The 21,665-nt window shown below is 41.3% G+C and overlaps 2 protein-coding genes across 3 annotated transcripts; both read left to right on the plus strand.

The window, feature by feature from the left end:
* The first annotated feature begins 1,234 nt into the window (after window positions 1–1,234).
* On the plus strand, window positions 1,235–6,756 carry LOC112555803 (pleckstrin homology domain-containing family B member 2-like). 2 transcript variants are annotated; one of them, XM_025224324.1, is made up of 6 exons: window positions 1,235–1,381; window positions 3,065–3,150; window positions 3,325–3,470; window positions 4,270–4,385; window positions 4,919–5,079; window positions 5,862–6,756. In XM_025224324.1, exons 2-6 carry the CDS (start codon window positions 3,102–3,104, stop codon window positions 6,020–6,022), a joined length of 633 nt encoding a protein of 210 aa, XP_025080109.1. In that variant the 5' UTR covers window positions 1,235–1,381; window positions 3,065–3,101; the 3' UTR covers window positions 6,023–6,756. The 2 variants fall into 2 exon arrangements, with proteins under 2 accessions (XP_025080109.1, XP_025080110.1); XM_025224325.1 differs by lacking the exon at window positions 1,235–1,381 and adding an exon at window positions 1,499–1,559.
* A 3,012-nt stretch (window positions 6,757–9,768) lies between these two features.
* On the plus strand, window positions 9,769–13,922 carry LOC112555800. Its single transcript, XM_025224319.1, has 8 exons — window positions 9,769–9,923; window positions 10,610–10,737; window positions 11,470–11,554; window positions 11,796–11,871; window positions 12,221–12,378; window positions 12,896–13,035; window positions 13,484–13,589; window positions 13,804–13,922. The coding sequence occupies exons 2-8, from the start codon at window positions 10,618–10,620 to the stop codon at window positions 13,827–13,829; spliced, it is 711 nt and encodes a 236-aa protein (XP_025080104.1). The 5' UTR covers window positions 9,769–9,923; window positions 10,610–10,617; the 3' UTR covers window positions 13,830–13,922.
* Window positions 13,923–21,665: the final 7,743 nt, after the last annotated feature.

Consider the following 21,665-nt stretch of genomic DNA (forward strand, 5'->3'; position numbering starts at 1 on the left):
TAGTTGTTTGCATGGAACTGCAAGTTGCCTGAACTTGTTCATGACTATGCTTAATGTTTGATAAAAAAATACAAAGAATTTTTAGAATTGTCTTTTTCCTATCCTGACATTTTAAGTTTACAAGCTAGTTTATTTTTTAAGTTGTCCATTTTAAAGTATGTACATCTCATTAGTGTTATGTCCAGACGTAGATTTTGTATGCAGAAACCATTTATGTATGACTTATCTAAATGAACTGTTGGCTTTGCAAATTTGGGCTGAGATTAGTGTATGCTTTAAAATAATTAATCAGTTTAAAAAATATTTCCATTTTTATTGCTAAGAAATTATGTTCATAACTTACATAGAGTACCCTATATTCTGTGTAGACAGAGCCAGTGGTCACCACAAAACATGTAAATAAAACTTAAGGCAGCAGTTATTTATTTTGTGAGTCTCTGTTTAAAGAGTTTATCATAATGTTGCAAGTTCTGCAAGAAGAGTAGGAATACTTGAATATAAACTACCAGAACAGCTGTTTCTTTTGAAAAGATTCAAAAACAAAATAGCTCATGGCAGCCATTAACTGTCGCATTGTTCATCAGAACAAGTCACAATTGACCATCCTAGAACTTGAAAACTTTTTTCGGGAGGAAGGTTTGGGTGGAGAGAAACTCTTAAATGTTGAGGTACATATTGCTAATTAATATTTCCTGCGAAGATTGGGATGTTATTTAACAACACAGAGTTATCAAAAACTGTGAAGTACAAGGATTAGCAGGTGAAGAACAATAACTGGTTGCTCATGTTGCATTGTAAAAGTACAATCTTTGTATTTCTGCATTCAATGACTAAAATTTAAATGTTCATGTTTAATTACGAAGAACGACTGCGATCCAACAAAATCGCTTGCGTATCCGTATGTATGCGAATTAATATAGTGGATATGGAAACAGCTTGAAAACAATCGACTGACATTAAAACATCGCTGTTTATCGTTAACTACAACAATCTAAACAGCATGAGAATTAGCCTGAGTGTTTCATACGAAGCTACACCCCAGCGAATGAGCAATTTCATCTTTACTGAAGCGCAATAAACGCTCATCAAAATAACCGACTTTGACCTTTAATCTAGAACAATCACGAAGGTAAACACACGTCCATGGAACAATTAAGGCGATGTTTGTGTACAAAGCCATGTGGGGTGGAGATTAAGTCACGTGAGCAAGTGGCCAATCACACGGCTCGGGTTAGGTCCCTACATAACACCGACACTACCACGTGATCAAACGCAAAGGTAGGCTAGCCAAGACATCACGGTCATATGACCAGAGTTCCGCCAAGCTCTACGAGGAAGTAAACAACGCAAGAGAATTTTCTAGCGAACGCTACTCCTTAAGGTAACAACTTTCACAGCTTTCTGTCAAAGCTGTTAAGCATTTACTACGATTATTAGAGTTGTAGTTTTTGATGCCACATTTATTCCATTGATTTATTTGTTTCTCACTTCAACTTGTTTTTCTTTGATTACAACCCTACCCCAGTGGCCTTGACGCAGACGATTCTCGCAATATTGTAGTAAGTCGCACAATGTGATATGAGTATCATCTAGTATTGAGTGCTATTTAGTAGTGCTGCGTGATTTAAGTAACGTTTACATAGTATGATACACATATAATCACCTGTGATCTTGACAGTAAAATTTATATCAAGCAAGATCGAATTAGATTACTCCCAAAATCTTTCGGAAACAAAACATTTGGACCAAAACTATGTGCATAATGTATCTGTCTCATTAAACTAAACAGTACCAGACAGACCTGAAAGCCCTGCGGTGGCAAATAGTTAAGGTAAAGAAAAAAAATCATCCCTATCTGGAAAGGAATAAAATGTGATTTAAAGCATTTGGCCGAGCACAAATGCATTTTATGTAAATGGTTAGCTTAACAAGCTACAAACAACATATAACACTCACACATACGAAAAGCACAATAATTCCACCAGAGAAAATCTTCCAGTGTAATATTGTAGTGACTATCAATACTATGTGTTACATTGTCAAGAAGTACATTTAGATTTTGCTAATTTTTGGAGTAAGCAGTAAAAATACAGTAATGTTATTAATGAGATAAATGTTATACCAATATATATGCAAAGAGTGACAGGACAATGCTAACAGCCAGAGGCAATGGCTACATCACTGCAGAACAGTATGCCTTATAAATATGAGCCATACAAAGAGAAAGCAAGATATTGTGTGCCGTGTATACATACATGTGCATGTGTGTTTGTATATATATATATAAAGGTCTCTCTGAAAAGTAATGGCACTGGGTCACAAACATTTTTTTTCAATTCCAGACAACAACCTCTTCCAAGTAATCCGCTACATGTCTAGTGCACATTTCCATCTTTTTCTGCCATGCTTTTATGCTTTGCTGGACAAGAGTTGTGGTAGGACAAATTGTGACTGCTTCACCATGACAGTGCATCTACTCACAATGCCCTGAGCATCTAGCAGTTCCTGGCTGAGAAGAACTTTGCTATACTGGAACAGTCTCACTATTCCCATGGTCTTTCTCAATGTGATGTTTTTCTGTTTTGAAGGCTTGGAAGCCATCAAGAGGGCCATAATGAGGGGCATCCTAGAAGAATCCTTTTAGTAGTGCATAGAAGCATGTCAGAGAATGATGGAGAAGTGCATTAGACTTGAGGGGGATTGCTTTGAATGGGAAAAAATGTAGTTTGTTGTTTGGAATTGAAGTAAGTTGTTTGTGACCACAGTCCTGTTACTTTTCAGACAGACCTCATATATATCTATATAGATGTGAAATGTGCTTCTACTTGCATTTGTGTGTTGAACTTAAGCAAGTATTTATTTACATTTTATAGCAAAGGCATAAGTAGAGATTAACATTTGCTTACCTGCATATGAATATCATAAATTGTCCTATAACAATGTACTAGATTAAGGAACATTCACAACTTTTAGGCTTTTCTTGTCTTTATGTGCTAAAGGTGAAAAAGGTCATATTTATGTGCATTTGTTTCGCTCATTACATTTGACTGTTTGTCAATAACAGATCAGAAGCAAGCTAGAGTCGCTGTTATTCATTCAACATGAGTGCAAGTCTGGACATTGCTAAAGCAGGCTGGCTGTATCGTCAGAGTAAGTGTTTCAACCGGAAACTTCATATCTGCATCACATTTTCTATTATTTATAATGTCTGTTGTTAAACATTTGATAAGAAATATTAAAATATAGTAAATATTTACTATAAAAGAATGCGTAATGATTTTTGAGGTAATGAATTGCTATAGTAGTTATAATAATCATGTTCAGGTTCAGTGCTGCGCAGATGGAAGAAAAACTGGTTTGTGCTGTACCGAGATGGGGTACTCCGCTATTTCGAGTCACCAGAGAGTCCCCGTGCTGAGGAGGTCTTTGTGATACGCTCTGTTTGCAAATGCATCAAAACAGGAGATGAGGTAAGCAAGCAAATGTGCGGTATCTTTATTTTTTCATAGTATATATATATCTTTATATAAAATACATATATGTATATAGGTGATTATGGAAAGGTACACACATGCAATGCACAGACGTGCATGCGTGCCCACCCTGTTTTTACCCATCCCTTTTTCTCATGTTAATTTCCCAACCAATCTATGTTGTTATGTGCAACAGTTAGCAGCTGTCACCACCTTCAGCCTTAGTGGCTGGTTTGGTGTAAAGGTCCGATTTTCCCATTCCTCCACCACCTTGAACCCTCAACTGTTAAAAATATATCTCTGCTAAGCACCCAACGCTTTAAAATGTGAGGGTTAAGGGAAAGGTCAGAGAGAGAGAGAGGGAAGAAGATAAACATGGAGTATGAAGCTAATGTGGTGGTTTGTCTCCCTTTTGCATGTCTGTTATACTTTGTTTGGCTCACTCTCTGTATACAGGATACGCATTAAATGGTTAGTCCTTATCATCAAAATAGAATGGCTGTCTCTTAGGTTGATAATCAAAGTTACTGGATTCGGGGCAAAATTGTTTAAAAAGGGGTAAGGGTTTCTTTTATCTACAGCCGAGTCCATGCACTGAAAGAAGTGAAATATGTGCCTTTTGTTTTGCTCATGCAGTTCTCAGAGCCCCATTTGTTTGATTTATAAACATTTTGCTTGCATATTGCTTGTATATATATGTATATATGCTACATGCGCTTGTATATAACAGCAGTAAATTAGTCTTCACAACTACTACAGTGGCAAGGAAAAGTCACCACTAATATTTTATGTAAAGATATCACCTGTGACACCACCTGACGGCATCAGCAGTGCAAAGGCATGCATGCTGGAGCTGAAGATGCATGATGGGAGCAACCTTCTATTGTGTGCTGAGAGCTACGATGACATGAAGTTAGTCACTATATATTTATGAGTGCATGCATAACTGCATCTACATGTGCATTCTTGTGTATGTGGATAGACAAAGCTTTTTATTAAAAAATGTATAACAGTGCATTCACTTTCACAAATGATATGCTTGATGACTATTTTTAAAAATGCTTGAAGTTCTTTTGTTGCAATTTTAATGTAAATGCATTTCTACATACACATAATCTCTCTCCCACCCCTAACTTCAGAGGGTGAGTCAGAAAAGCACTTAAGTAATTAATTTTTGTGAAATAATCAAATAAAGTGCCCCTTATTGTATAAATGCATTTTAAGTATCAAAAGAGGAGGGGGGAAGAATTATGTGTAACTCCACAATTATAGGCATATGCTTAATATTTATGTAATGTTGAGTCAAAATTATAGTTACTGCTGTTATGCTCTTTGCTATAGTAAAGTTTCAAAACATTTATTTATTTGTTGTGCACAGGTGACTACACTGAGGTCTTGTTGGGTTTTGGGATATCATTTATAATGTAAAGAGTTTATGTCTACAGGGCGTGGCAGATATCACTAGAAGAAGCCCGAACAATGCAGGCACCAGTGAACATGATGCCACCATATACTCGAACGGTGCCCATCCGGTATGAATATGGTTACCCATATGGATATTCTGGATATCCAGGACAGGTCATTGCAAGACCACCTACAGCTCATGGTAAGCTTGAAAATGCCTGAAAAAAAAAGTATTGAAAATCTTCAAATAGATCCTTGCTCTTTTTAAAAATTAAGATTTGTTGACCTGTTTGAATATAATCAACATTGAGGCTTTTGATGAATGTTTGTTTAGAATATGTGCAAATGACATTGCTCACGCACAATTGATATATCAAGATTCTATAGTCTGGTTACAAATAATGGTTCTAAAACTTGGAGAGTGACAAACACCATCTACAATAAGCTACAGACCTTTACCAACCTATGCCTATACCATATTCTGGGAATAAGATGGCCTGAAAAGATCTCCAAGATCAGCCAGTGGAAAAGAACCACCAGAATGTCACTAGCCAAGACATCAAAAAGCGCAAATGGGGATGAATAGGACACACCCTGTACAAAGCAGCTGACTCCATTGCCAAGCAGGTACTTGGCTGGAATCCTCAGGGGAAGAGGAGAGTTGGGAGACCAAAGCAGACTTGGAAAAGAACAGTAGAAAGCGAGGCAAAGGACGTTGAAACCACATGGGCCTAACTGAAGAGGGCTGCCCAAAACCAGGTCCACTGGCGAGGTGTTGTGGCCGTATGCTCCTCGAGGAGCAGCAAGGACTAAACTTACAAATTATGGCAAAATGATGTTTATGATGTATTAATACCACTTTATTGCTGGAAGTTGTAGGTAGTAGCTGAGACAGCATTTACTGAAATGATTATCATCTTTGAGAAAATGTTGGCAATGATGAACACAACTGTGATGATGATGATGATGAACCTATTTTTGCAGTGGTGCAAACCCCAAATGGCACAACAGTGATCAATTCTGGCCCTCCTACGCAGGTGGTGTATGTTGATGACTACCCATACCGTGGCTATGACTATGGTGCAGGACTCTTGACAGGGGCAGTGGTTGGCTCAGCACTTATGTGGCCTCTGTGGTTGTGGTGATCTGGGTACATGAACACCAGTCCCAAAGACTTGATCAGGCAATCACCAGGTGTAATACTATAAATGTGGCCAATGAACTTTTCAAGTACAAAATGTGATAATGTTAGTTGTTGGTACTGTGTTGGTACCATGGTGTTTTCAGGCATCTGCTTCATCTAGTAGCTTCAGACTGTAGACTACATTTTTCCTTCTATATTTTTTAATGTGTGGCTAGTTTCCAAGATTTTTCTGCTTGAATTATAACGCTTGCAAACACACAAACATCAGAAAAGTTAATGTTGTCCTGATAAACTAGCTTGTTTTGTCTTCAAATTGTCAAAAAGCATCTTCTCATCTTTGTGACATGTACTTCAGTATTTTGTGTACCTGTATGCATTTCCACATCCACACATTCATGTATGTTCACTTTATTTGTTTTTTTCAACGTTAAAAATACATACAAGTTTATTTTGAAATAAATTTTTGTGCAATCTTTCTGTTTTAATCTGGTGACAAGAAGGCACCATTTTGAAGTTTAACCTGTGACTTCCAGTTAGAAGGGTACAAATCTTACTTCATTGAATTATCTAGTCTTTCAGTCAGAATATATTGGTGTGTTGAGAGCATTTTTTATTCTTAAATTTGCATATATTTTTATGTCTCGTCACTGAAGTAGAGCATCAAATGTACATAGAAGCAAAATTTAATAGAGATGAATTGTGTTTATACATGTCTATAAATGTGCAGTAATGCTGTAAAAAATGTATTTTTTGTTGTAGGAATTCTGGCAAAATTTTATTGACTGTATTATTTGATGTACTTTTTTTGCTGCCATCTCCAAGAAGCTTTTTTTCTTGCAGAAGTTCAAGTTAAGGTTAGCTTTCAGTATTCTGTCTGCTTTTCTCATGGCCTTATGCAAATAAAGTATAATGAAATATAAATTAGCTTTTGACTAGATTTTAATCTTGAAAGTATGATTAAGAAAACATCCACTGACAAGATCGTATGGTTCATTGGTCCTAGTAGGCATAAATACCTTTTATAACAGTAGGTCCTTCACACCTTTCTCTCCCGCCCCCTCCCCTACCCCCAATACTCGTGTGTGTAATGCTGTTTGAAATTTTCAGTTTTGTTCAGTAATCTTTGCATTGTTGTAGCCATACTTTACTGTTCTTGACAGTTGAGATTGACATGAGTTTTCCTGACATCTGCTTTGTCTAGTAACACCATATTGTAAATGACATTTCTTGCTTTTAGTAACTTATTTTATCCTGAAATTGTCAAAAAATCTTTCTCATCAACCATCATGGAAACTTCAAATGGGAAGAACATACTTGTTTTAAATCTACATCATATCATTTTGCAGCATATACTTAGAACAACATTGGTACAATCCACTACTACCCATTTAGCAGAAGTATTCACTGTCATAATAAACCCATAATAGGTATGTTACTTAGTTTATTCCTTGTTACTTCTTGAGAAGCATAGGGCCGCAACAACAACTCGCCAGTGGACCCAGTTTTGGGCAGCCCTTTAGTTAGGCCCATGTAGTCCCTACGTCCTTTGCCTCGCTTTCTACTGTTCTTTTCCAAGTCTGCTTTGGTCTTCCAACTCTCCACTACCTCTGAGGATTCTAAGTTCCTGTTTGGCAATGGTGTCAGCTGATTTGCACAGGGTGTGACTAGTGCATATATACCTCCTGATGGAGGAGTTCATGGCATTTACAATCTTCACACATGTTGCATACACAGACGTGCTTGCACGTGCACAAATTATTTATTTTGAGCCTACTCAAGATGAGGGTAACCTGGTGAGATTTAACCTTTTTCTTCAGCACAGTACCAATAATCTGGAGAAGAAATTGAGCTAAATTTTCAATCAGAATTAAAAATATATCTCATCATTGGACCCGAACAAAAAACTACAAATGGGCGACCATGACCAAAAACTATACCCTACTTCACTTTGACCTCACTTTAGAAACAGTCATGTGAATCTTTACAGAGATGTCTTACCGTTGGGATTTGTTTTATGGATGTAACTGGCAAAGTCACACGTGCGTGTAAATTAGCACACGGTCAATGCTCACCGAACCGTTACAGACACCCCGTATCTCCGCACGAAGCAAGATTAACCATAATAAGGCTCACAGAACAGTTATAAGACAAAGATTAACAACAATAATAATGTTCAGAAGAGTTATAAGAGAAAAAGAACTATAATTATGCTCGCACATCACTGCCAAAAATCAGATTAATAATGTTCCCAAAACGGCCACAGGTCTTCTGACCTCAAATACTTGCGCAAAACACAATCATAAGAGCAATATCTGTTACAAGTGTTTATCTTTAGGTAGACAAAATGACCTCGACTGTCCTCATTTGCCATGAAAGGAAAAGGGTATGTCGCAGGAGGAATTGGCAGATTACATCATAGGGTTTACAAGATACTTGTGTGCGTTTGTGAGCCTGACAGTAGGGGATAGCGGCGTGGTCACTCACAGAACCGATGAACCGACTATTACATTTCGTTTACAGTCATCTGGGTGGAAATGTTGAAGAGCAACCATTTAACAACTTTGAGGAAATACCACCATTTTACTAAGCGTCATCACAAAATGTAACATACGAGGATGGGTGGGGAGATGATGGGGTGAGGCTACCAGTCTGTATGACAGTATTAACTTCTAATGCCAGCACGAGCTATATGTATGACTGTCTCTCGCACACACACAAGAACGTGGAAAACTTTTAGCAGTACCAAGAAAACTGAAGAGCATTGCAAGCACATGGAAGGGTGGGTTCGAATAAGAGATAGTAACTAGGGACCCAACCTTCTCACTGATTACTGGACAACATCTGGCGAGCTCTGTTGATGACGCCATTAAAATACAACGCTTGCAAGTCACGAACAGCTATCGGACGTCTTGATTTAGTATTTATTTCCCTCCTTCCCTTAAAAAAAATGTCCAGGCAATGTCGGTCAGATCAACTGATTACGTACATGCGTACAATGTGTTTGTGTGCACGTACGCTCACTCAAGCACATCCAACCTCTTTCAAAAGCATTCATTGTCAGAAGGTGCGCTACAAACTTAGATGTTGATATCTATCTCCTATTACATTACTGTTGTTCACTGTCGTCTCACACATTGCACCGTTTGTTCACTAACATTACACAGTGTTGTTCACTGTAATACACGACAGTATTGGTTTACCGTCATCATAATTACAGGAGGGCATTGTTCATGTCATCGCCTTCACATGGCAGCCTTGTTTACGTCATCATGCGTTACAGAACAACTTTGTTCATGTCGTCACGAAATTACGCGTCATCATTGTTCATGTCATAAATTTCAAAACAATATTCATGTCATCGTACATTACATAACAGTGTTATGTCATCCTATATTACAAAACAGCATTGTTCACATCATCAAACAAGACAGTACTGGTTATCTCATCATATATTACAGATCATCATTGCTCACGTCATCATATTATGGAAGAGGTTTGTTCATGTTATCAAATTGCAGAACATTATTCATGTCATCATAAATCAAAAGAAATGCTAGTGCTGGATCGACTTCGATACACTTTTCTTTAATTATCAACTTGTTTCTTCACTCTTTGCTTCCAACAGTCATTATTTTTGTACCACGCTCCCTACAGCCAACCACCGTCACAGTCCTGCTGCGCACCGGACCATGTCACTTCGTATTATCAAAAGAATCTGCTGCCTACCATTTATTCACATCTTTCTTTGAGGGACAAAAGCCCAGAAGGAGCTCTCAAAACCGATGCCACCAGAGTTTTAGTCAGTGCCAGTCGGCTGCCACCCGAGGACCGGGACAGGCTATAAAAGAGATTCCACAGGTGGGCTGACCAGCGCTTGCTGATAATCAACTGGGCTGCAACAGGTGGGTGACCACTATAGATAGGATGTTCTGAGAACAAACTTTTGCAAGTCTCGATACGTTTGGATAATGAAGGATCTGGCAGAAACCAAGTCCCTCTCTACCCAGTATTTTGCTTGATATATTTATTCTAATTAATTCATTTAATGTTTTAATTCTTCTTCTTCTTCTGCTGATCGATAACTACAAAAGAAAGGCTTGAATGACGGAATGAAGAAAAGGAAGTAAAGAAGGTCGAAGACGGGAAATTGGTGTTTGATTGATTGGCTCACAGGAAATGGCAAAAATAATCTGGAAATTGAAAAAACGCAAATAATGCTCATTCTGTGATAAGCGACACGTGTCGCCGAAGATTTTTATTTCATTTTTTCCGGTCATTTCTAACCCAATATTTTGTATCTAGTGTTGCCTAAACAGAAGATTTATTAACTATTTTTGACCACGATCCGAATAACGATTCTTTTAGGTTCCGTTATAGGTCTATTTGTTACGGTTAAAAGTTAACAAGAGCAGTAAATAAAATTTAGTTGGAGATGACAGCAAAAGTTAAACCGGCAAAGATGGTAGTCATAGCCCGTTATAGTGCTTGTCGTGGTTATCATTCGTGTCGTAGCTGCAGATAGTAGCAATAGCACTATGTAGGGTGATGTCTGCGAGGTCTCAGAAAGGGTCACGTGATTTCTGTGCAGACCACAAGATGCGAACTCTGCTGCTGCTGATGCTGGTGGGCTCCGCCCTCACGCAGACGACCACCCACAAGCCCAACATCTTCCAGAGCCTGGGCAGTGTCTTCTCAACCACCTTCGATTCTCTGACGGTCTCTGTTCTCACCTGTCTTGTGTCAACTGACGGTCTCTGTTCTCACCTGTCTTGTGTCAACTGACGGTCTCTGTTCTCACCTGTCTTGTGTCAACTGACGGTCTCTGTTCTCACCTGTCTTGTGTCAACTGACGGTCTCTGTTCTCATCTGTCTTGTGTCAACTGACGGTCTCTGTTCTCACCTGTCTTGTGTCAACTGACGGTCTCTGTTCTCATCTGTCTTGTGTCAACTGACGGTCTCTGTTCTCACTCTGTCTTGTGTCAACTGACGGTCTCTGTTCTCATCTGTCTTGTGTCAACTGACGGTCTCTGTTCTCACCTGTCTTGTGTCAACTGACGGTCTCTGTTCTCACCTGTCTTGTGTCAACTGACGATCTCTGTTCTCACCTGTCTTGTGTCAACTGACGGTCTCTGTTCTCACCTGTCTTGTGTCAACTGACGGTCTCTGTTCTCACCTGTCTTGTGTCAACTGACGATCTCTGTTCTCACCTGTCTTGTGCCAACTGACGGTCTCTGTTCTCACCTGTCTTGTGTCAACTGACGGTCTCTGTTCTCATCTGTCTTGTGTCAACTGACGGTCTCTGTTCTCACCTGTCTTGTGTCAACTGACGGTTTCTGTTCTTACAGATATTTGAAATATGTGTGTGTGCGCGCGCGCACGTGTTTATATGTGAAGGTGTACACTTATATAGTATTGGTGTTCTCTATAATGGATATATATCTTTCTCAGGATGCTCTTGGAGACTACTTGAAAAGCCAGGGCACAAATCTCCTGCATAATCTGCTTCCCAGTCTGGCAGGAGAGTTCCTTCAGAGTAAGCTTCTGTAGAGATATTTGCCTCCCCTGTGTATGTGTGCGTGCTTGCGTACGTCCGTGAAAAGAGAAAACTTTTATTTAAAGGAAAAAATAGATCATTAGTAAAGTCCTCATCCTTCCTTTGAGGTTCTTCATTTGGTCTCTGACTAGGCTCAGCTTATTATCATACTAAATACGATGTTGATGATAACAGTGTGAAGCCCCAGTCTCTACTGACGATCATGGCGATGTGTTGACAGGTGGCCTGTGGAGTTTGGTAGATGCAGCCATACACCCGGGAGGGACACCCGCTACTGGCAAGCGCAACATTGCTGAGTAAGTAGAACGTACTGCTCACATCATCATCTGCATGCACGTGCACATGCATGAGGGACCCGAGCTCAAGAACACGCAACTAACCCACAGGTCTGGCGTCCATGCACACACATTCATTTGCACCTCTCTTATATATATATATGCGTGCACACATTATAAGCTGTTATTTATAAACACTGAGAGATGATAATTGTAGCTTGAAGTCACCATGAAAAGGTTTTTCGTGTTTGTTGTTAAAAACAAAGCAACAATGCGACGGTAAAGACAACTGTTTTGACGATGATGACGAAGGTGATGATGATGATGATGAGCAAAATGACATGATGATGATAATAATGATGATTAACAGGGATCTGGAGAGTCTGAAGCAAAGTGTGCAGCTGGTGCTTCACCAGGCGGAGGCTGAAGCGGAGGACATCAAGCATGCTCTTCAGAGTCTGGTGGGCAAAGTGCTGACCGGCCAGCTGTCGCTCACCGAGTTCCAGCAGTTGGTCCCCAAGTTCCAAGGTGGCGATCTTCTCCACAACAATTTTTGTGCTCAGTTGTTTGTTGGTACAGCTCTGCTAGTTTAGCCACAAGCCAGAGAACAAACAATCAAACAGACATAAAAACAAATAAAAAAGAACAATAAAAATATTTTCAAATAAATAATTAAATTACTTGTTTGAATAAATAAAGAAGGAAAGTAGAAAAATGTCAATTAACCGACCAGTTCACGACTATTACTGGCAAAAGTCATTTTATTCCGATGTTAAACTTTTAAAGTACTGAATAAGTCTGCTCTTTTGAATATGAGCAATACAATTGTGTCTTCATATTCATTCATCTCGAAACTGGCGAGGTGTTCGCGTTACCAGTCGTAGGAGAGCTCTGATGGCAGTGCTCTGGGGATCTTCTCAGGCACTGCTGCACTCCATCAAATGTCCCCTTCGTTGTCTCTTTTACCTGCACGCTAATGATTACTGATTTAATATCTTAGACAATAAGAACGTAGATGATGCTGAGTGTACGACTGTTGTCACAGAGATAGCTAACGAGCTGCTATCCAAGCTGAGAGAGGGAGTGCTGACGGAGGTACACAAGTTGGCAGGCAACAAGAGGGAGTTACTGGACCTCAGCCTTCTAACCCACCTGCTGCAAGGTCTGGAGACTCAGGGCCAGGCGGTGAGTCAACGAGTTCCTTCATCCACCCTATTTCATGGCCCCCTCCCTATCGTCTCTCTACCTCGCCCTCGATGAAGCTCCGTTTAATGGAGTAAACATTGCGGCAGATCTTCATTTTTTAAAATTATTATTTTGAATTCTGTACAGAAATAACAATACTGACTCCTGTGTGATCGAATACGAAAGCTGGCTTTATATTCTGTTAAAATGTCTCTTAAAATTTCTACTGTGTGTATGTTTGTTTTACAGCTCTTGCGTGTAATAATGTGTGTAAGCTATAACGTGATTTAGTTCAAATTCTTCTGTGTTGACTAGTCACGGTGTACAGAACTTTATGGTCTACACATCTTCGCTGACTGCACATGCTTTGTTGGCCTTGTCTTCATCTCATCACCAGTCACACCCCGCATTCAGTGGAAAAAAATTGACAGTGAAATTGTGTGTGCAGGTCTTTGGCCAGGTGCTTCAAGAGATCCAAGCTTTGGCTAACCCTGGCAACTTACTGTCCCTCCTGACTGAAGCTGCCAGCAAGCTGGGCTTGACCAACGTCTTGGGTGCGTTTTTCACGCACATACACACAGGCGCGCGCACACACACACACACACAAGCACGCACACACAAGCACACACACTCAAGCACACAGGCGCACACACAGGCACACACACACACACGCACGCACGCACGCCATTCGCTCGACACGCTATATACAATTATTACACTAATAATCCATTAGTTGTGTAAGTGTGTGCTGCTGTGTTGATGTTCCAGGCTCTTTGGCCGGTTTGATTGGCTAAGCTGACCAGTAATGTCTGGAGCAGTACAGCGAGGTGAACACTCGTCACGATCGAGCTGTTGGTCAACTAAAAATAAAAGAAGAGAAATGTTAATTGAAAGAGTTTTTTCTTGCGGCATGGTTGTTTACACTGCGAAATTTAACATGGAGGCTTGTTTAGACCGCGAGTACGTGGCACTACACAACACGACGTGAAATGACACATTACAAATGACACATTACTACGTCATACTACCACGTACTAACGTGTATAGGTGGACTGCTGTCTGTCTGCCGCGACAAATGCTTAGCCTCTTGCCTAGTTCTCCACATGAATGCACGAACTTGTATTGCTGGCAGGCGATTTTTTCCAGTTAACTGCTCAAACGAGGCAGGTGTGTACAAAGCTTCCGGTTTATTCACATTCATTGTTTAGGCTTACCGAGACTAACAACGGAGAACTTCGCAAGAGGTTAAGTGTTGATGAATGTTACTAAACCGGAAACTTTGTATACATCAGCTATTTTTAGTAGTTAACCGGGAAAAAAATCGTCTGCAAGCAGTCAAGTAATACAAGTTTGTGATACTACACAACACAACACTTACTACCTTACACTGTGCACATCGCATTACACGACACTGTGAACAGTCACACCACTAACTATATACACAACACAACTTACTCGCACCACACAGCAATGACTACATATCGCATTACAAGCATGAAATGCTTTCCACTGTTCAAATTCCCAGCACATCGTTTACACTTGAAACCACTGTCAGTTTTATGATGGCAAGCGCTTTCATGACAGGTAATCTCTTGTAAGTCTGAAGGACAAGCGACCGAATGTGATGCCGAATGAAATGATATTATTTGAGCGTTCACTGAAATAACATCGTAATGTCTGTTCACGATCTCAATTCAGTCCTGTTGCGATTCTGTTTATTACATGACACAAGATGAAAATGATTATAGAGATAACATTATGTCAAACAAACGAAATGATCCTCTTTTTATATCAGAATTTTTTTTTTTATATTTAGGATGTCATCAAGTCATAAACAAAGTTTGTATATATAAATAGTGTCCACACACACGAGTCAAATGTTATGAAAAAATCTGCAATCTCGTTTTTATCCTGTGATTACCCCCACTCTAACAATACCACACTAAGTAGCCGCGTACTGACCATCCTCCAGGATGTAGTCCCTCTTCAGGAAACTCGCAGCTGCAAGAGCAGAAATGTGCATCCTTGGCAGGTGAATGTACACACTCACACACACAGACAGCAACCTAACACATCTACCTGACTACACTAACAGGTGAGTGCATGACCAACGATGCCGTGGACCCGAAGTTGGCACGCACTGATTTTTTGTTTGTTGGTTGGTTGGTGTGGTTTTTTTTTGTTTTTGTTTTTGTTTTTTTTATGTTTGTTTGTTGTTTTTTGTTTGTTTTGTTTGTTTGTTGTTTTTTTTTTTGTTGTTCATTGAGATTTTCTGGGCTGTGTCTGATAACAGTGAAAGACAACTTCCTGACTATCATCTGATAACAATGAAACACAACTCAGATACTGCATCGTCTGCGGAGTGAAAAGTTGTCTTTCTCATCTGTCTTCATTGTTGAGTCAGTTCAGTCATCAACACAAAGCTTTTTGTCATTGTCGTCACTAATGTCCCTGTCATCAACGTCATCTCTTTTCTGTTCCACGAACTCATGTTTGCCGTGAGGAATGCTTTGCGGACCATTGTCATGATGTTCAGTATTTCTATAGGACAGGTGAGGTGGGAGGTATGGAGGACACTGTTTACCTGTGTCGTGTAGACTGCTGATGGACTTCATCGTGAGAAAGCCAGTTACAGTGACAGCCATAAATTCCTTCTCAAACGGCTTTGATTTTCTGAGTAAAACCAGTCGTGGGCTGTTTGTAACGGGAACCGGCGCGTCATCAGCCCCGCTGGCACAACTTTCAGCACCGACGCGAGTTATCTTCGCTTCTTCACGGTTGTCTGTCAGGTGGTAGGGCGGTCTCAGGTGGAGGTGTCCACCGACCAGAAGTTCTGGCTCCATGTCGTGGTGCTCCTCCTCCTCCCAAGATGTTGTCTTTTTGTGGAAACAGCTGAGAGCAGTGAGGCAGGAGGAGAGGCTTTGAGTCTTCTTTCCTTTCTTGACGACGTCAGCGACGTCAACATGGACGTCAGACGAGCCGCCGGGTCCACGTGAGGCTGACATCGTTGAGTTTGGTGTTGGAGGCGATGAGAGTTTGCAATGTGCCATCAACTTTAAAGGTGAGCTTAGACCAAGTGGTGTTTCTTCCATGATTATTCTGATGAAAACCTTGGGCGATGGCTGATATTTATGGAAGACATCATTGCCTGTCTATAATTATTTCTTCTAGAAAACCGAGATTTGACGTTTCGGGGTAGAAAATTTAGTTAAACTTTTTCCACAGTGACTAAACACTGATAGGCACTCTTTGTTTAAGCCTTCTTCTACAGTTTCAGTGACAGGATTCAACCAGAACGGTTTCCCACACTGAGTAACCTGATGTCAAAGTCCGTAAATCGGTAAATCATTCCGAAAGACATTTTTAGTTTGAATGCTAAGTTCTGTGTTCGCACTTCAACGCCCTCACACGAGATGACGGATGTCCAATGTTTTCAGATGCTCACCACTTTGATGTGACACTTGACAGTCAAGGGAAACAACTGCAGGCAAATCGTTATCTCTTTGAAAAACCCTTAAACTCTTAGTCCCTCAAAATAGACATGATAGCAAAGCAAAAGTTCTTTTTCCTTCTATGTCTTTGATCGTCCGTCCGTCCGTCCGTCCGTCCGTCCGTCCGTCCGTCCGTCCGTCCGTCCGTCTGTCTGTCTAGGCGCTGCTCCTATATTGCTATCCTACACCACTATCTTGTAGCTTTTGGTTCTCTGTATCTATAATGAATGTACTGTGCTAAGTTATCTGTGAAGAACGTGCTATAATCATGCTATACTCCGTGCTAAATGTGCTTGGCTGTATTATGTGTGATGAATGTGTAGTACAGAACTATGCTTTGCTATCTGGAGGATTCATTCACAGGCCCGTCTGCCCTCCTCAAGTCTCCGAGAGCCTCCCTGAGCGTCGCTTGTGACCCTCTCGTGTTGGGGTCAAGGTTCAGTGTGGACAAACAGCATTTTGTAATGAAAGAATTACTAGTCCAGCTTCAACTCCATTTCCCCGCTTTCTGTATCAATCTGTTTTCGTAGCAAGTGAAAGTGAGTATTCTGAACGGGAGAAAGATACATAGTAAGAGAAGTGATTGGGTGAAGAAATGAATAGAGTAGGAGTGAAAGAGTAAAAGAAAAAGGTATTGGAAGATTGAGTGATAATGTAGTGAAGCCGGCCTGAGTCCATCACTCGCCGATTATTGCCGACACTTTGAGAAAAGATTACGACAGTAGTTCTACACCAAGTGTTGCTCCTCTTTTCACCAGACCCTCTTCGAAGCGGAAAGTGTTTTCAATGTTCTGAATAGGACCATCTTTTTACACAAAGCCAAGTACTCTAAGCTTCAATGTCAAATATCGATTTGAGTTCATGGGGATTTAAATGTTTTGCACCAGACCCTCCCTTTCAAATAGTTTGGGGAAAATTACACCAGACCCTCCCTCTTCCGCGACTTGGCTCCTCTTTGCACCAGACCCTCCCCTTCAACTCGAACATAAACTTTTTTCTCAGTTCTGAATTAGACCCTCTCCTTGCGTCACTGTACGAAACCCAAGTACCCTAAGCTTCAATGGCAAACATCGATTTGACTTCATGGAGAAAATTTAATGCTTTGCACTCTTCTTTGCACCAGACCCTCCCGTTCAACTGCTTTCGAGCACCTTTCGGGACGCCTGCTCCCAATATATATAGCGGCGACCTTGACCATCCCTGCCTTGTGCCACGCCCGTCCCATTGCACCAGGCCTCCACGCACTGACCTCCTCCAAGAGCACAAGGCCCTCCGGGCACCAGACCCTCCCATTCAAATGGTTTGGGGAAAATTATTTCAAAGTTTGACACCAGACTCTCCCTCTTGCGACTTGGCGAACACCAGGTAACCTAAGCTTTAAATGCAAAAGTGAAGTAGCTGAGCTAGATTAAGAATTTTTGGCACCAGACCTCCCCTCTTTCGTTTTAAAAAAAAAACAGGGGGGAAGTGCTACGGCCTGAGCGGCTAAGGGGCCTGGCTGGTCCTGCCACCCTAACAAAGAGCCACCAGACCCCTCCCATTAATCGATTGGATTTCGCGCAAAAGACTTGGGTGCTCTAAATTATTGTCTAGAAAGACTAAGTTTACACCACACCCTCCCTCTTCCGCGGACCGAAAGATTGGCGAAAATCAGGTACCCAAGCTACTTCAATGCCAAACATCGATTTAAGTTTCATGGCAGAGGGCTCGATTTAAGTGTTTTGTTACTAGAGCCTCTTCTTTGACTGTGTGTGAACCTCTTGTTCAACTGGTTTTGGCGAAAATTATGTTTAAGTTTTTGCAACAGACTTTGTCCGTGAGGAAGATGCCCTGGTGAAAATCAGGTAAGGTTGTAGGTGTAAAAGTGAATTAGCTTGAGCTAGATTTAAGAATGATTGTTTAGAGCGGGCTGTTTCCCGGTTGTCACGCGGTATTCTGGGGAGTCTTCTCCCTAGCCTGACTAGTGAAAGTCTGTAGGTAATATTGAAAAAAAAAATCTGTAGGGGGCGATAATAAGCTGTTTTGCGACTCACAATAGCGACAGGCAGCGGTACATGGTAGGTGGAGAAGTGGCGGTGAATAGCATCCACCCCACCTAGATACCAAATCACACTACTTCATCGCCAATACAATTTGACCGACCGCTTCGCGCGAGCCCGCTTTCAAAGTTCACGGCTGCCCTCACCTCAAGCCTGCAAGAGCACAGGCGGCACAGATATTGTTAACGGCTGCCGACACTGTGCTTTTTAGGTTTTTGTGCTCATAGTCGGACCGTGTACCGGCGTACCATTCGTTGGCAGTTCGAGCATCCGAGGCTAGAGAAATATCATTCATTTGCCTCAATCATTCATCTTTCCCAGTTCGGTTTGATATTTCCCCAGTGTATTGGGTAGGGCCATAAGGGACCCCGTGGGCATTGAATGTTTCTTAACTAAATGCCTCATCTCCCGAATAAACCTCCGACTTTCCATCCGGTTTCTGCCGGTGGTTGCCTGAGGCTGATCCCCGTCAAATCCTGTAATTTCAGATTGCAACCATATAAGCTGCCCGCAGAGGTGATGATACAACACCTCCGGAGCGCTAGTTGGCATTCGTTTATGGTCAGAACTACGAACGGTAGCTGATCGTCTTCGAACCTCTGACTCTCATTCTTGACTACTGGCAAATGCTTTCGCAGTTGTTCGTCTTGCGATGATCGAAGAATTTCACCTCTAACACCACAATACGGATGTCCCCGTGTTACGACCGTAGCGGTAACTTGGCTCGTTTAAAGATCTGGAAATCTGCTGTGTCACACTTTCCCGTACAAAGTCACTTCAGTCATCCGTTGAACAGAAGATAGAACACGTATACAGCGGCTCACACTGTAAATATTTCTCAGTATTATTTCAAATGTTCAACAACTCAACGTTATAATCACATAATTCAGCGGACTGCCACACAGGCTACTCCATCCTCTTATTTCCAACTCACACAGAGTGCTACTAACAAACTCACACAGAGTACTACTAACAACTCAGAAAAATCGAATAACGGGACCACCTAGGTCTTACCCAGCTTTTTATAGATCCCTTCAAAAATGCTAAAAATGCAAATTGTTCTAAAAAAAAAAATATTAAAAAAATTAAGACGCAGTACGCCCTGGCCTTTGACAATCGCCACTTCCTGCCAAGGCCCCGTCAAACTAAAAATACTCAATTTCGTAACATACCCTCCCACTTCAAGAAGAAACTCCGCAGGACTTTCTTCTACAAACATACGAAATAAAACAAACATTTTAAGGTATCATCCATCTTCCCAACCAAAAACCAAAGTAAAAGCATGATCTCTCCTCACATCAAAACTAACCAGTCTCTTAACAATAAAGCTACTTAACAAAACTTCACAAACATGTAATTGTTAATCACAGTATACTTTCATCGGATTGTAGTTATATTCAGCTCAGTTCAGTTCTTTGAGCCAACCCGGCTCAAGAAATCAAAGCACCAACGTTGTCCGGATCCCTTTACAGAGTCAAAATGCACGTCAAAGTTCTGCAAAAACAGGGTCCACCTCATCACGCCTATTGGATGTTCTCAAATCGTGCAGTGTTTCAAATAGGTGATAGCGAGGGTTGTGGTCTGTCCGTATGGTAAACCTAACTCTTCTAGGTATAACCGCGCAATCCTCACCGCCCATACGATGGCTAAACAATCTCCTAATATTTCGATAGTGGAGTATCTTGTTATCTCTCAGCTCCATTCAGCTTTCTGCTTGCGTAGCAAACAGGGAATAACTTTCCTTCGTGTTTCCTGCCATCAGAACGCCCTAATCCCTGTATCTTTGATGTATGCATCTGTGCTTAAAACGTACGATTTTAAGAAGGATCTGGGAGCTGCAGCACGGGGTCAATAAAAGCTGGTCAGGAATGTTTTGACGTAACAAATGCCCGCTCTTGCGCGATTCACCCACTCGAGTGAATTTTGGCTGTCCTTTCTTTAGAAGGTCGTGAAGAGTGCGGTGCCGTCACGGCTGCGAAGTGAGATTAGCATATGCCACTCCCCGATAGTAAACAAGGACATGCCAGGCCAAGGAAACCATATAGAACGTAATATCACTGCTTCTTATTTTGTGGCCTTGGTGCATCTCTCACCTTCTTGACATTGTCCTCGTGCACTCCTTTCAATAGTGGATGACTCCGCTCAGACGGACCAAGGTTAAGACGATGCCCTATGAAGTCTACGTCATCAGTGCCGAGATACCTTACTAGGCTATTCTGGCAGTCAGGTTGTTCTCGACGATGCGATCAAGCAGCAACGCGGGAATCACGCGAGATGATTTCCCAGAGAAGTCTGAGTGTGAACCCGAGTATATGTGTCGGTGAGTAGTGCACGATACCTGGAACTCCAAGTCGTTATGTAATCTATATATCTCTTTTGTTTTAAACCCTATCCTCGAATGTTGCACCTGATTTTTCATTCAAACGGCATTCCTCAAAATTCGTATTCTCACACTCATCGAGGGTGTAACGACGCTGTTTTTCTGGATGTCCTCTTCGGGTATGTCCACTTGCACAATAACCCTTGCTTAAATTCGATCTTCGTAAAGAATCTGGCTCACCTGCGTAAGAAATCTAGCTGTCGGAACAGATCAGCCGGCGTCCGCAGTGGCTCCGTCAAAAAACCGGGCGGACTGGGGGTCCAAGTGGGTAAGTTTATTAAGTTTCCTGAAGTCGACGCACACTGTTGCTTCTCCATCTTTCTTTCTCACTACCTACAATCTGCGACGCGCATAGCAATACGAAGTGACTTGGGACTCCCGATTAATTCCCCGCAGACGCAGCATTTCCTCGATATGCCTTCTTCAAAGACTCCCTGGTAGCAATATGGTATCGGGTAAGGCTTACATCTGACCGGGACGGTCCAATGAAGTTAAATCGTATCTCGTTGCTGGATGAGAGGTTAAAACTTACCAGTTTTTCGGCCCCGGTACGTGATCCGTAAAAGATACAGCTGATTTTGTCTCACAGTGTTCCTTTGTAGCTCTCACGCCCTTGTTGGCTGGACAGATTGAGCCCGTAAACCAGGTTGTCCACCGACTCACCATGGTGTATGTCTCCAGTTCGAGGAGGTCCATCACCCCAACGTCCTAGCGACACAC

This window comes from Pomacea canaliculata, linkage group LG14 (genome assembly GCF_003073045.1).
Source record: "Pomacea canaliculata isolate SZHN2017 linkage group LG14, ASM307304v1, whole genome shotgun sequence".
In the NCBI taxonomy this organism is placed as follows: Eukaryota; Metazoa; Mollusca; class Gastropoda; order Architaenioglossa; family Ampullariidae; genus Pomacea; species Pomacea canaliculata.

Bases quoted from the DNA above. Each gene is read 5' to 3' on its own strand.
- LOC112555803 (XM_025224324.1), top strand. From the start codon at position 3,102: ATGAGTGCAAGTCTGGACATTGCTAAAGCAGGCTGGCTGTATCGTCAG. The intron at 3,471-4,269 runs GTAAGCAAGCAA...TTTTATGTAAAG, and splicing joins GCATCAAAACAGGAGATGAG to ATATCACCTGTGACACCACC. The intron at 4,386-4,918 runs GTTAGTCACTAT...TTATGTCTACAG, and splicing joins GAGAGCTACGATGACATGAA to GGCGTGGCAGATATCACTAG.
- LOC112555800 (XM_025224319.1), top strand. From the start codon at position 10,618: ATGCGAACTCTGCTGCTGCTGATGCTGGTGGGCTCCGCCCTCACGCAG. The intron at 11,872-12,220 runs GTAAGTAGAACG...GATGATTAACAG, and splicing joins GGCAAGCGCAACATTGCTGA to GGATCTGGAGAGTCTGAAGC. The intron at 13,590-13,803 runs GTGCGTTTTTCA...TTGATGTTCCAG, and splicing joins GGGCTTGACCAACGTCTTGG to GCTCTTTGGCCGGTTTGATT.